Source organism: Lonchura striata, chromosome 5 (assembly GCF_046129695.1).
Source record: "Lonchura striata isolate bLonStr1 chromosome 5, bLonStr1.mat, whole genome shotgun sequence".
NCBI lineage: Eukaryota > Metazoa > Chordata > Aves > Passeriformes > Estrildidae > Lonchura > Lonchura striata.
This window is the reverse complement of record NC_134607.1, coordinates 71,264,990-71,277,552: the sequence shown is the minus strand read 5'-3', so window position 1 is coordinate 71,277,552 and position 12,563 is coordinate 71,264,990. Positions and strand designations below refer to the sequence as shown.

The following is a 12,563-nucleotide window of genomic DNA, read 5'->3' as shown; positions in this document are numbered from 1 at the left end:
TGCTCCCAACTCTCCCCTCAACATTCCAGGGCTGAATTCTATTTTAAAGCCATCACTTTATGTGATGCTCAGCCTTTAAATCAGCACACCAGGGTCTGGTTTCTCAGTGATCCACTTTGTTTAATACTTTCAGAAGCACTCAGCTGCCTCATAAAATCAGCGAATCCATGCAGCGCTGAAGCTCCTCTGGCAATGTATTTATGGGACTTTAATAAAAAACAAGGGGGGAAAAAAAACCCCTTGTAAATAAAATATTGATCATTTGAATTCAAACCAGATCCGTTTCAAGCATGTACAGGGGACAGGGATGAAAGATGAGGGGGGCAGGTCATAAAGAACCACAAAAAGGAAAATAAAACAGGTGGAAACTTCCCAGCTCTGCAGGAATTGCCTCCAGGAGAACTGGACATTTAAAATATGAATATCTGTTAAAGAGAAACAAGGATCTAACCAAGAGATGATGATTTTATGATTCCATGTGCCAGAAGTCACTGCAATCATTGATATTTGAGCAAATTCACCGTACTGAGCATTTCAGCTGCTGGTGGACAGGCCATGGCTTTCCCATCAGGAACAGAATTCCCTGTAGGGAATTACTGTCACCTAAAGAAATCCGGGATTCTCTGCATCCCATTCATCCCTAAGCCATCCTGAGTTACATCTCTCAGCACATTAAACATTAAAATGAATACAATCACATTAAAATGGTTTTTACAGCCCACTCCTACCCCCAAACTCTCCCATCCCACAGGGAGAAAAGGGCAAACTGGGTCATTCCCTGTTTTCCTTCTTTTCCTGAAGTTATTGATGAAATCCTCAATGAAAAGGAGTGAAGATGTTGCAGGTGGTCGACATGAAAAATACACTGTGCACAGCTACCTTAGTCTCGATGCAATTATTTTTTATGAGGCAAATGATTCCTGCTGCCTGACTTGCAGGCTGGGAATGCAGAGTGAAGTGTTTGGAAGTGCTATTTAAAGCAGAGCACTCGTGTTTCCCTCAGATGGGAGGAAAAAAAGGGGGGAAAAATAAAGCAGGAAGGCAAAGAGAAAGAATTTCAATCAATGGGAAGGATCTCACCAATAAAAACAGGAGCATCCCCCACTCTCTGGGCTTGCAAGGTGTCTGTAAATTCATTAATGATTTAGAAATTTAAGTCCACATCATCACAGTCACACCTTGAAGAACACTGAATTTCAGTTGTCCGTCTTTTCCCATCATAAAATAGCTGAAAACTGCAAATTATCCCGTAGCAGATTTATTTGTAGCACATTTCTTCAGCTTCAAAGAGACAGAGAGGTGGAAATGAAATGTGCTTATGGAATTCTCCACTTAAGAGATAAACTCTTTTTTTCAAGGCAAGATCTTGCACACCATAACACATTTCAGGATGTTCTCGAGATTATTCCAATCCCTACTGTTTTAACAGCAGAAAAATTCAGGTTTGGAGGCATTTCTGCCTTTCCCAACTGTGTTTTTAAGTCCTGAGAAGTCACAAACAAGCCGAGCTCTCAGCCATGGAGGTGGCAGGAGGAGATTCCTTCCTCTGGGCATCAGATTCCAATAATTTTTTATCACTATTTTGTGACTTCTTGGGTTTAGCATTGGAGAAAAACCCCTGCTGCACCCAAACACAGGCAAGGAGGGAAATGCTCCCCAAAGAGCTGGGAAAGGCTGGGGAGAAAGGAAAACCCTCCCAGGAAAAAAAGAGTTGGGAGGTTGACACGAACTGAGACAAACCTTGTGTTATTGAATTTCCTCAAAACCAACAGGACAAACTGCTAGAAAAGCAGCAAAATTCAGGTATCAGAGGTGAATAAATGATACAGTGAGATGAGGCTCATTAAATGTCTTGCTCTGTTTAAAGCTCCAGCTGTGACAATTTTGGTAATCACTGGCTCACTCTGGATCAGGAATTAATTTGCAGCCCCCAGCCCACAGCGTTTTATCAATGAACTCACCTTGCAGTTCCTCTGACTTTTTAATAACCACAAAGAACAGCAAGAAACAATTAGTGGCAGGTTGTAAATAAACTAAGCTCCATCTTAGGTCAATAAATGACACTGCTCGGTGACACAGGGTCACCCAGACAGGAAATCTCACCTGACATCACAGTTCAGTTTGAAAAAGATTTAAAGATTAAAAATATTGAAAGAAAAAAAATTAAAATATTTATATCTTTAATATTAATTTCATTTAAAATATTTAATATTAAAACTCGTTAATTTTAGAAAAAATATTTAATATTAAATATTTAAATATTTTAGGAAAAGTTTGGTTTTTTTTTCACACACAGCAACTTCACACCATCAACAACCTCAGAGCAACCCCTTTGCTCTGCGATTTCAGAACTGAAATTTGCCCAACATCCCCACCAATAAATGGTTTAATTCTACTTATTCTAATGCTTTGCAGCTGTAGAGATGTGCAGAAAGGCAGATTTTACCTGAGCAGGGGGTGAAAGATGATGGTGATGTTCCTGGCTCCTGGTTTGCAGACAAACTTGGACCCACCACCTTCAATTAAGTTATCATCTGGTCCTCCTGGAAAAGAACGTGGAACAAGTTGTCTAACAGATCTCACCATCCCTTGATTTCCAGAGAGTAAGTGATAATTAAACATTTAGCAAGCGATAATTAAACAGGAATTAAATGCCTATTTCCTGGTGAAAGATCGGGAATTAATGCCAGGCTTTGCTCTCTGTGCCCTCCCAGCGCAGGGGGTGACTTTGGGATCCTCGTTGCAGAGTTGGGGACATTTTGTCACAAAACCCACCAAATCCAGGTCCTCCAGCTCGGGTGGCAAACACCCAACCCCTCAGGTGTGTTTTAAAGTGATTGGAAAAGGTCTGGAGAGCAGCAGCTCCCCGAATTTTCCTGCTTCCAATGGCTGGGGATGGCGCAGTTCCAGCCTTGGTTTGAATGCCAGTGACTGACATTTTAACTCATTTATTGTATTTAGCATTACTGGTTCTCCCAGGAGTTCATTCCCAACTCTGACTCTTGTCATTCCTGCCTGGAACTTTCCCTTCTCTGACTTCCACCTGGGTACAAATGTTCTCCAAGCTACAGGAAAAATAATTTTGCAGAATTTGGCAGCAAAACACAACTCAGGGAACATCATTTACACACCACGAGCTCCAGGGTTTGGAGTGGCAATAAAACCTGACCAGTGCCACTCCAAAATTACTTCCACAGGCAGCTCCTGACAGCAAAGTACCTTAAATTTGGATATTGGGAGAGAAAAGAGAGGGGAGGGAAAATACCAATTTCCTGAAAGCACTGCATGTCCTGAGAGCAACATGGAACCATTCCTGAAGAAAACCTTTTTAGGGCAACAAGCCAGACACAGAAATAAATCCCCATGGAAAGGTTTGGGTTGGAAGGGACCTCAAAGCCCATCCAGTTCCAATCCCATGGGGAATCTCCCCCTATCCCAGGCTGCTCCAAGCTCAATCCAACCTGTCCTGGGACACTTCCAGGATCCAGGAGCATCCACAGCTCCTCTGGGAATTCCAGCCCAGGGCCTCCCCAAAAAGGAGCTTGGGCAAAGTTTGAATATCTCAGGTATTATCATCAAGCCCTTTCCCTGTGAAATCTGCTTTAAAACTGAAAATAAATAATAAATACAGAAGCAAATCCCATTATTGGGACAGCTTTATAGAAATGGGGAAATGACAAAGTTTTGAAATCAAAACTACCCCAGCAGGTCACTGCAGGTTTTAACCCTGACATCTCCTCTGCCTCCAACAAAAAGGATTTCTCCAAATGGGAAAGAGGAGCAACACAACTGATGAGGAAGTGCCTCCAACCTTCATTTCCAAGGGAATTTAATGTGCTTCAGAACAACCAGTCTGCAGAAAAAGCTCTTTGGTGATGGAATTTGTTTGACCCTTCTGCAGCAACGCGCAAGGACTGAGCAGGTCACCAACACCAGCATTTCACACCCTAAATAATCCCTCTAGGTCAGGAGTGTTTCCTGTAAGAATTCCCATGGGTTCCAAGATGTGAGAGTGAAAGCTCCAGCTCTGAATTCCCCATGGAGTGGGAAATCCTGGGGAACTGGAAGCCTGCAGTCACAACACTTCCAGAGCTGACTCAGCTCCTCCGATGGACCCTGAGCACACAGAGCTCCTTCATAAATCCTACCCAACAGATGGGCTTGGGAAGCACAGAGCAACTCGAGACAGAGCTTTTTAAACTTTCCTGATGGTATTCAGAAAGAGGCAGCTCTAAATAAAAAAATCCAGAGATTTCAGCTGGCAGCTTAAAGAGTGAACTCTCACAACGTGGCAGTTTAATGGGGGAAGAAAAGAGGCGTTGAGTTCAAGGAAATGAAAATTATTCACTTCCCCTGTTAATGTCAGATCCTGCAATCTCCAGTGGGCTCTGTGTCTGAACAGAATTATTGAAGGAGCCAGCCAAGCATGAGCTGTTGAGGCAGGGATGAGGAAATGCAAGCTCCAATTAAGAGAGGGGTGTTATTCTTGTTCCATCAAGTCACCCTGCACTAATCAATATTATTGACTGGGATGAACTCCACGGCGAGGAATAAAACAATCTGTCTGATCTGCTGGGCCAGATGATGATGGATTTGAAGAGAACAGAACCCTGGCACCGAGAGAAAAATGTGTTTTTACATCTCCTTGGCTCTCAGCCTTCCATCAGCAATCGTGGGTGCTCTGCAGGTAGGTGCAGGCTACAGGGGAGGAGGGATTTTGCTTGTATTTAAATGTTATGCACCAAAAAAAAGAGATGCTGAGGTGCAAATCTCATTCCTGGTGATGCTTTGGACATCCCAACTGCACAGCAGTGCAACTTCAATGCCACTGCTCCCCCACCTTCGCTGCTCTGAACACTGGAGTTCTGTTATGGAAAATCCTGGAGAGTGAAGGATTCCTTTCCCTGTGAATTGGAGATCTCCACAGGGAATTCCTCTGATTGTATCAAGGTCTGAAATGTGTTATTTACATGGACCAGCCACGATTCCTCCACTGCAGCCAACTCCCTGTGCTGGAGAGCCACCAACATCTCCATAAAACACGCCAGGAATATTCCCTCATCCTGATTGATCCCACCAGGAGCATCTCCAGCAGGGAGGTGAAGGATTTGTTCATCCAAACAACCCAAAACTGGCAGCTCTGGAGGAAACAGGGAGCAGAGAATCCCAGAATGGTTTGGGTGGGAAGGGACCTTAAAGATCATCCACTTCCAACCCCTGCATGGAGAGGGACACCTCCCATGGGCCAGGCTGCAGAGGAGGGAAGGTCCCTGACCTGTGGGAGAGATTCCACAGGAATCCATGGAGCTGCTGCAGGGCTGGAGCCAGGCTGGGAGAGCTGGGAATGTTCCCCTGGAGAAGGGAAGGACCCAGGGAGAGCTTCCAGCACATTCCAGGGCCTGAAGTGGCTCCAGGAGAGCTGAAATTTGGGAAAAGCCTGGAGGGACAGGACCCAGGGAATGGCTCCCACTGCCAGAGGGCAGCCAGGGATGGGAGATTGGGAATGAGGAATTCCTGGCTGGGCTGGGATTGCCAGAGCAGCTGGGGCTGCCCCTGGATCCCTGGAATGTCCAAGGAAAGGCTGGAGCAGCCTGGGATGGTGGGATTGGAATGGGATGGGATTTGAGGTCCCTTCCCACCCAAACCATTCTGGGATTCTGGGATCAAGGAGGCCCAGAATCCATCCCGAGGGATTCTTATGGAAGTTGGGGATGGAAAAGGGAAGGGAGACCCTTCCTGGAGTGCTGAGATTCCCAGTGAAACCCCCGGATCCCAAAATTCCTTCCTGGAGCAGAGTCGGGGTGGGGATGGATCCAATGCCAGGCTGGGAGAGCTGGGAATGGAGGGAATTCCCTGGGAAAGGGAGCTTGGGGTGGGATTTTGGGAAGGAATTCCTGGCTGGGCTGGGATTGCCAGAGCAGCTCTGGATCCCTGGAATGTCCCAGGCCAGGCTGGACATGGGGACAGTGGGAGTGGCACTGGGTGGGATTTCAGGTCCCTTCCCACCCAAACCATTTCATGATTCCACAAGTGAAAATAATGCCTTTTTTCTCTCCTTATCAATGACAACCATTGATCCAATTTGGAGCCTCACAAACCAGAGCTGAGCTGGCAAATCCTCCACAGGGATATTTTCCTGGTGTGCCCAGGAAAACATCCCAAACTTTCCCATCTCTCGGGAAGCACCGTTGTAGCAGTTTCCTCTCAGGAGCAAAGTTTGCTGGTTTAATCTCCCCAGCAATAAATTATGAGGAACAAAAGAAGAAGAAGGAAAACTTGGAGATGAAGTGAAATTTGTCACAGAGTTAATGACACCCTCCTGCTGTGCTGGCAATGAAGTGTGCCCACCTGAATGTCACTGCAAGTGGTGACAGCAACGGGGCCATTAGTGACAGAGCTCGGTGTGTCTGAAATGGAGCCTAAAATGTCAGGCTGAACATGAAAAAAGAGATGAGCAGGGGAACTGGAATCTCTGCAGGTGCTGAAAGTCAGAACAAACATTAGGAGAGCTTCAGTTTTCCATTCTGCTCAGTGCCTTAAAATTGAAATGTTTGCGTGGAAATCTTCCATGTTTACAGAAAATGTCGGAGAATCCCAGGATGGTTGGGTGGGAAGGGACCCCAAAGCCCACCCAGTGCCACCCCTGCCATGTCAGGGACACCTCCCACTGTCCCAGAGTGATCCAGACACAATGTCCAGTCCTTCCTTGGACATTCCAGGATCCAGCCCCAGCTGCTCTGGCAATCCCAGCCCAGCCAGGAATTCCTCATTCCCAATCTCCCATCCCTGGCTGCCCTCTGGCAGTGGGAGCCATTCCCTGGGTCCTGTCCCTCCATCCTTGTCCCCAGTCCCTCTGCAGCTCTCCTGGAGCCCCTGGAATGTGCTGGAAGCTCTCCCTGGATCCTTCTCCTCTCCAAGGTAGCACCCCCAGCTCTCCCAGAGCAGAGGGGAAGGGATGGAATTGGATGATCTTTAAAGTCCATTCCCACCCAAAGAATTTTGGGATTCTGTTCTCTCCCTCTTCCAATGTGCTAAGGAGGAATCACACATTTCCCTTTGTGTTTATCCACTCCTTGAAGATCCTGAGCACATCCGAGAAGAGGCAGCTCAGCCCCTTGAAAGATGTGCTGGGCAGGTTTTAAAAATCATTGTAAGGAATGAAGTAACTTTTTAGCAACATCCTGAGAAAAGCTCTCTCTGTGTCTCACACAAGAGCTAAAAAAGGGTGAGATTTCTTAGGCTGTCACTTCAGGAGCCATCAGACGTTACCTCATTGTTTCAGAGTTTTATCTGTCTAAATGAATATTATCCTCAGTCCTGGCACATTTTCAATCCTACCAGTCACTAAAATCTTTCAGCCACAAAGGTATGGTACTCATAAGTAAATCCCATTTCAAAAAATACACGAAATATTCATTTGGGATCAATGGAACCAGCAACATCCCAAAATCATGAGGAGCACAGGGAAACTTCAGCTCCCTTCCCATCCCTGTGTTGGCACAGGACAGGTTCACTGATCTGTCTGCAATGCACAATTCACCTAAACAGGCATGGAATGAAGAATTCCTGGGCCTCTCTCCATGGAATAAAGAAGAATAAAGGATGAGGCTTTGAAGGAACAATTGAGCAATCAACACATCCTACAAATCCCGGCAGCTCCTCCACTCTGAGGGAGCAGCACAAGCTGAGAGCAGCAAAGGAACCAATTTCCATGGCATGGTGCTTCCCTAAAGTTCTTGATTGTGTGGGAATCAACACCACAGTTCCTGCCTGCACATCATCTTCGAGGCATGGAAAGTCAAATTTCTTTCAGTGTGAAGGGAGGAAAGCAAAAGATGCCCAGAGAGAGCAAAGCAGGTGATCAGAAAACAGCTCAGCAGAGAGAAGGGATGGATCTGTGAACAGCAACTGAGGAGTTTTATAATGGAAATCTCCTGCATTTTCATATTTCTGTATGTTAGACCACCCAAAAAAATCTAAGAATGATCTGGGTTGGAAGTTCCAAAAGTTCCAACCCCCTCACCATGGGCAGGGACACCTCCCACTGTCCCAGGCTGCTCCAGCCCCAGTGTCCAGCCTGGCCTGGGACATTGCAGGGATCCAGGGGCAGCCCCAGCTGCTCTGGCAATCCCAGCCCAGCCAGGAATTCCTCATTCCCAATCGCCCATCCATGGCTGCCCTCTGGCAGTGGGAGCCATTCCCTGGGTCCTGTCCCTCCATCCTTGTCCCCAGTCCCTCTGCAGCTCTCCTGGAGCCCCTTCAGGGCCTGGAATGTGCTGGAAGCTCTCCCTGGATCCTTCTCCTCTCCAGGGGAACATTCCCAGCTGTCCCAGGTCGGCTCCATGAACCTCTCAGGACAGGATCACCAGGTTCTCTTTCTCCTGCACTGATTCACTGCATTGGTTCTCACACACTTCAATTATTTTCAAATGGAACCAAACACAATTGATCATCTCTCAAATTCTTTTGCATGTCTTAAATCCTCAAACTTCATTCATTTCAGAGAATCCCAGAATGGTTTGGGTTGGAAGGGACCTTAAAACCCATCCAGTGCCACCTGCCATGGGCAAGGACACCTTCCACACACAGGGAATGGCTCCCACTGCCAGAGGGCAGCCAGGGATGGGATCTTGGGAATAAGGAATTCCTGGCTGGGCTGGGATTGCCAGAGCAGCTGGGGCTGCCCCTGGATCCCTGCAATGTCCCAGGCCAGGCTGGACACTGGGGCTGGAGCAGCCTGGGACAGTGGGAGGTGTCCCTGCCATGGCAGGGGTGGCACTGGAGGGGCTTTGGTGTCCCTTCCCACCCAAACCACTCTGGGATTCTGAGCAGAGCTGGAGTTGCTGTCCAGGTTTGCAGATCAAACTCTGCTGCAGCCCTGAAGGAAAAGTGATTTCCCCAAGCAGGAGAGGCAGATCTGGGTTCCAGCCACATGACTGATGTGTCCTCTCTAGCCCTGACCAGGTTTCTGCATTTCAGTTCCCCAAAATGGGAATTGAGATTGTGGCTCAAACTTTCCCCTGGCAAAGCTCTGAGAAATGTCAGGAGAAAGGGGACACCAAACTGGCACAGCCAAGGGGGGCAGGAGCAGCCTAAAGCCACAGCACTCCCTGCTGACATCTCTCCAGTCACTCTGGAAATACTTTAAGCTCACCCTGAAGGTTATGAAGTTCATCCCATTGCAGTATTTCCATCAGTGATGAATTCCCAGCCGTTCTCCCAAAAGCAGCATTCGGGGTGATGGTCCCCAGAGGGAGAAATTCCAACCTTTTTTCCAGTTCCAACGTTTTATTCAGTTCTAAATTCACGCTTTGACTTCAGCTTCCCGCTGAACACGGAATAATGGCCCAAAGTGACCAACAATCCCAAAATCCCTCCTGAAACAGCTTCTCCCAGCCCGTTCCTGTGGCACATCCCAGGAGTACAGCCCCGAGCCCCTGCCCTGCCATATTGCTGTGCTGATGTTCCCAATCCCTCCCCGCTCCCCCGTCCCGCCTTGTCTGACATCCAACGCCATATGCATTGAAAGAAGTTGCTCTTTAATGTTTCAAAACCTGATTTATTAGTTGCTCACACTCCATCTGCCTTGAAAAACGGCGCCGTGCCTCGGCTTTCACAGCCTGCACAAAAGGTTGGGGTTCAATTTGAGGCTCCTTTATCATTTGATCACCGTGTCAGCCACATATGTAAAGTCTCCTTCCAGCTACAGAAATTGTTTAAAATGCATATTTCTCCTCTTTTTCTGGTTGCGATTTCTTTTCTTTTTATTATTTTTCCCTCCCCCAGGCCACACGACTGAGCAGCAGGCACTTTGATTAATGGATTTGTCAACTTGCATATTTAGGATTTTGTTGGTTTGCCTAAAACTCCCCGTGTACAGATCTGAGCTCTTCCAAAGCATGGCTGCAGCAGAATTCCTTATCCCGAGCTGGAAAACACACTGGAGCTAATGAGCTGTGATTACTCACACCCTGCATCCACTTTTCCACTGTTCTCTGCTCAGAGCTTTCTTCCTTTATCTTATCTCCTGTAGCAGCAAATGGCTCCTACCTGAATTTTTTATATCCCTGACATGTTTTCTATTCAGTTTTAATGTCAGAAAGGAAAAAAACAAACCAGCCTCACCGTGAGGGAACAAAAAGCAAGTGAAATAAAGTAAGATATTTCCTGACACAGTCTCATTTGCTGGTTTATTTTCTTACAAGCGGTTTAATGCTAAAATCCCTGTTTATTTTTTTTTTTTAATATATTTAGAAGCTCCAGGACATTTTAGACAAAGGAATTGGCTGGAATTACAGAAGGACAAAATAATTTGAGTGGGAAGGGACCTTAAGGATGGTTCAGTTTCAATGGGCAGGGACACCTCCCACTGTCCCAGGGGCTCCAGCCCCATGTCCAACCTTTCCTGGGACATTCCAGGGATCCAGGGGCAGCCCCAGCTGCTCTGGCAATCCCAGCCCAGCCAGGAATTCCTCATTCCCAAGATCCCATCCCTGGCTGCCCTCTGGCAGTGGGAGCCATTCCCTGGGTCCTGTCCCTCCAGGCTTTTCCCAAATTTCAGCTCTCCTGGAGCCACTTTAGACCCTGGAATGTGCTGGAAGCTCTCCCTGGACCATTCTCCTTCTCCAGGAGAACATTCCCAGCTCTCCCAGCCAGACACTGGATCCATCTCCTCTCCAAGAAATTAATGGACCCAGGGGCTTCACTTGGAATCCCAGGAAACCATGAAGGGTCTCCCTTCCCTTTCCCTCTCTTTTCTATCCCCATTTTCCATAAAAATCCCTCAGGATGGATCCTGAGTGTCCCAAATCCCAGAATCCTGGACCAGTTTGGGTGGGAAGGGACCTCAAAGCTCATTCCAGGGCCACCTGCCATGATCTCAGGGTGCTCCAGTCCTTCCTGGGACATCCCAGGGATCCAGGGGCAGCCCCAGCTGCTCTGGCAATCCCAGCCCAGCCAGGAATTCCTCATTCCCAAGATCCCATCCCTGGCTGCCCTCTGGCAGTGGGAGCCATTCCCTGGGTCCTGTCCCTGCAGGCCTTGTCCAGGTGACAAGTAAAATGTTGTTCAGTCTTCTGGAAGAAGCAGACACGGAATGATGGGATTTTTGAGGTTGGAAAAGATCTCTGTGATCACTGAGTCCAACCAAGAGGTCTAAAACTGCTTCAGTTTCTCACCATGATGGTACAAGAGAGGATTTTGAGGCTGGCACAGAGCTGGGACCCAGCAGCCCCCAGGGAAGCTGCCATGGGCTTGTTCTCCGTGTATTAATGAAGGTGTCAGCTCTAATGAAGATAAATTCACCCATCTTTTGACAAGTTCTTGAGAATGTTACAAACCTGGCAGGTAAAACCAGGCTGAATAAATCCTCCTGGGTGATTCCACACCGAGATGCCTCCATAAATTCCCACCAACAGAGGAACCTCCTGACTCCTCACCTGGGAATGAATTCATTCTCCAGCAATATGCACAATGATCCCCAGGAAGAAGGCAGCTTTTCCCCCAGGGAAAAATGCACAAAATGCACGGAGCCACTCCCTGCACGGGCAGGAGTGGGAGCTGTCAGGCAGCATCCTTCAACCTGTTCATCCATAATCCCTTTCTGATGGGTTTCTCCACCTCCTCATCCCCCTTGTTTTGTTTGGCCCGTGGAATTCAATCAAAGATGAATTAAGACTTGAGGAAACGGCCCCCACCATGGTCCCAGGCAATCATCTCTGTTAATTTTGTTACAGATTTTATTCCTTGCATTTTCATGCAGAGTTGCTCCCCCTGAGATTGTCACTGATATTGGCACCAAACCCCAGGGGCTGCAACCAAACTCAAATGCCAATAAAGAGGAGGGGGACGCAGCCCTCAGAGACATCAGAAATTGCAGGAAAACAGCCAGAATTTTAATCACAACTCTTTCAAACGCAGCCAGGGATTTAGAAACGCTGTTATTGTAGGATATGACCCTAATTCAGTGTTAATCAAAGCCACTGGTGGCACAAGAATAACCTGGTGATTTAATAAAACTCCATTTCACAGCAGCCACTGTGTCAGGAGCAAGATGTTTCCAATATCACAAATTCCAGGGAGAAGGCTGAGCAGCCTTTTCCATATGTTTCTGTACATTTCTATCACCAGGAAATTGGACATTTCACCTACATAACAATCAAGAACTGTTTTATAGAAAAATCTTAATTGATTTCTTCATTTTTGTTTCATTTTTATTTGTTGCTCCTGCTGCACAGGATAAGGAAATTGGAGCAGGTTTTGCAGAGAAGCTGCCCCATCCCTGGGAGTGTCCAAAGCCAGGTTGGAGCACCCTGGGATGGTGGAAGGGGTCCCTGCCCATGGCACGGGTGGCACTGGCTCATCTTTAAAATCCTTTTTCAACCCAAATCGTTCCATCAATTTATAAAAAGCTCAGGAAGCACATGTGGAAAAAAAAAAATCAATTATTACATATTTCCTTATTTTTAATTTCACTTAAAATCTTCAACAGTAAAAAGCTAAAGAAGCTAAACTCGAACGTTTCAGCTTCACCAGAAAAATGATTTCATTTGTGGCTTCTGCTG

At 47.0% G+C, this 12,563-nt stretch overlaps 1 protein-coding gene across 2 annotated transcripts in view; it reads right to left on the bottom strand.

Annotated features, from left to right (window-relative positions):
• EXOC4 (exocyst complex component 4) overlaps nt 1-12,563 on the bottom strand; it is a 318,541-nt gene that overhangs the window by 148,396 nt on the left and 157,582 nt on the right. For both annotated transcript variants that reach the window (XM_077783706.1, XM_077783707.1), the window contains exon 10: nt 2,447-2,543. In XM_077783706.1, coding sequence (XP_077639832.1) covers nt 2,447-2,543 — 97 coding nt within the window. The remainder of the gene's footprint in view (nt 1-2,446; nt 2,544-12,563) is intronic.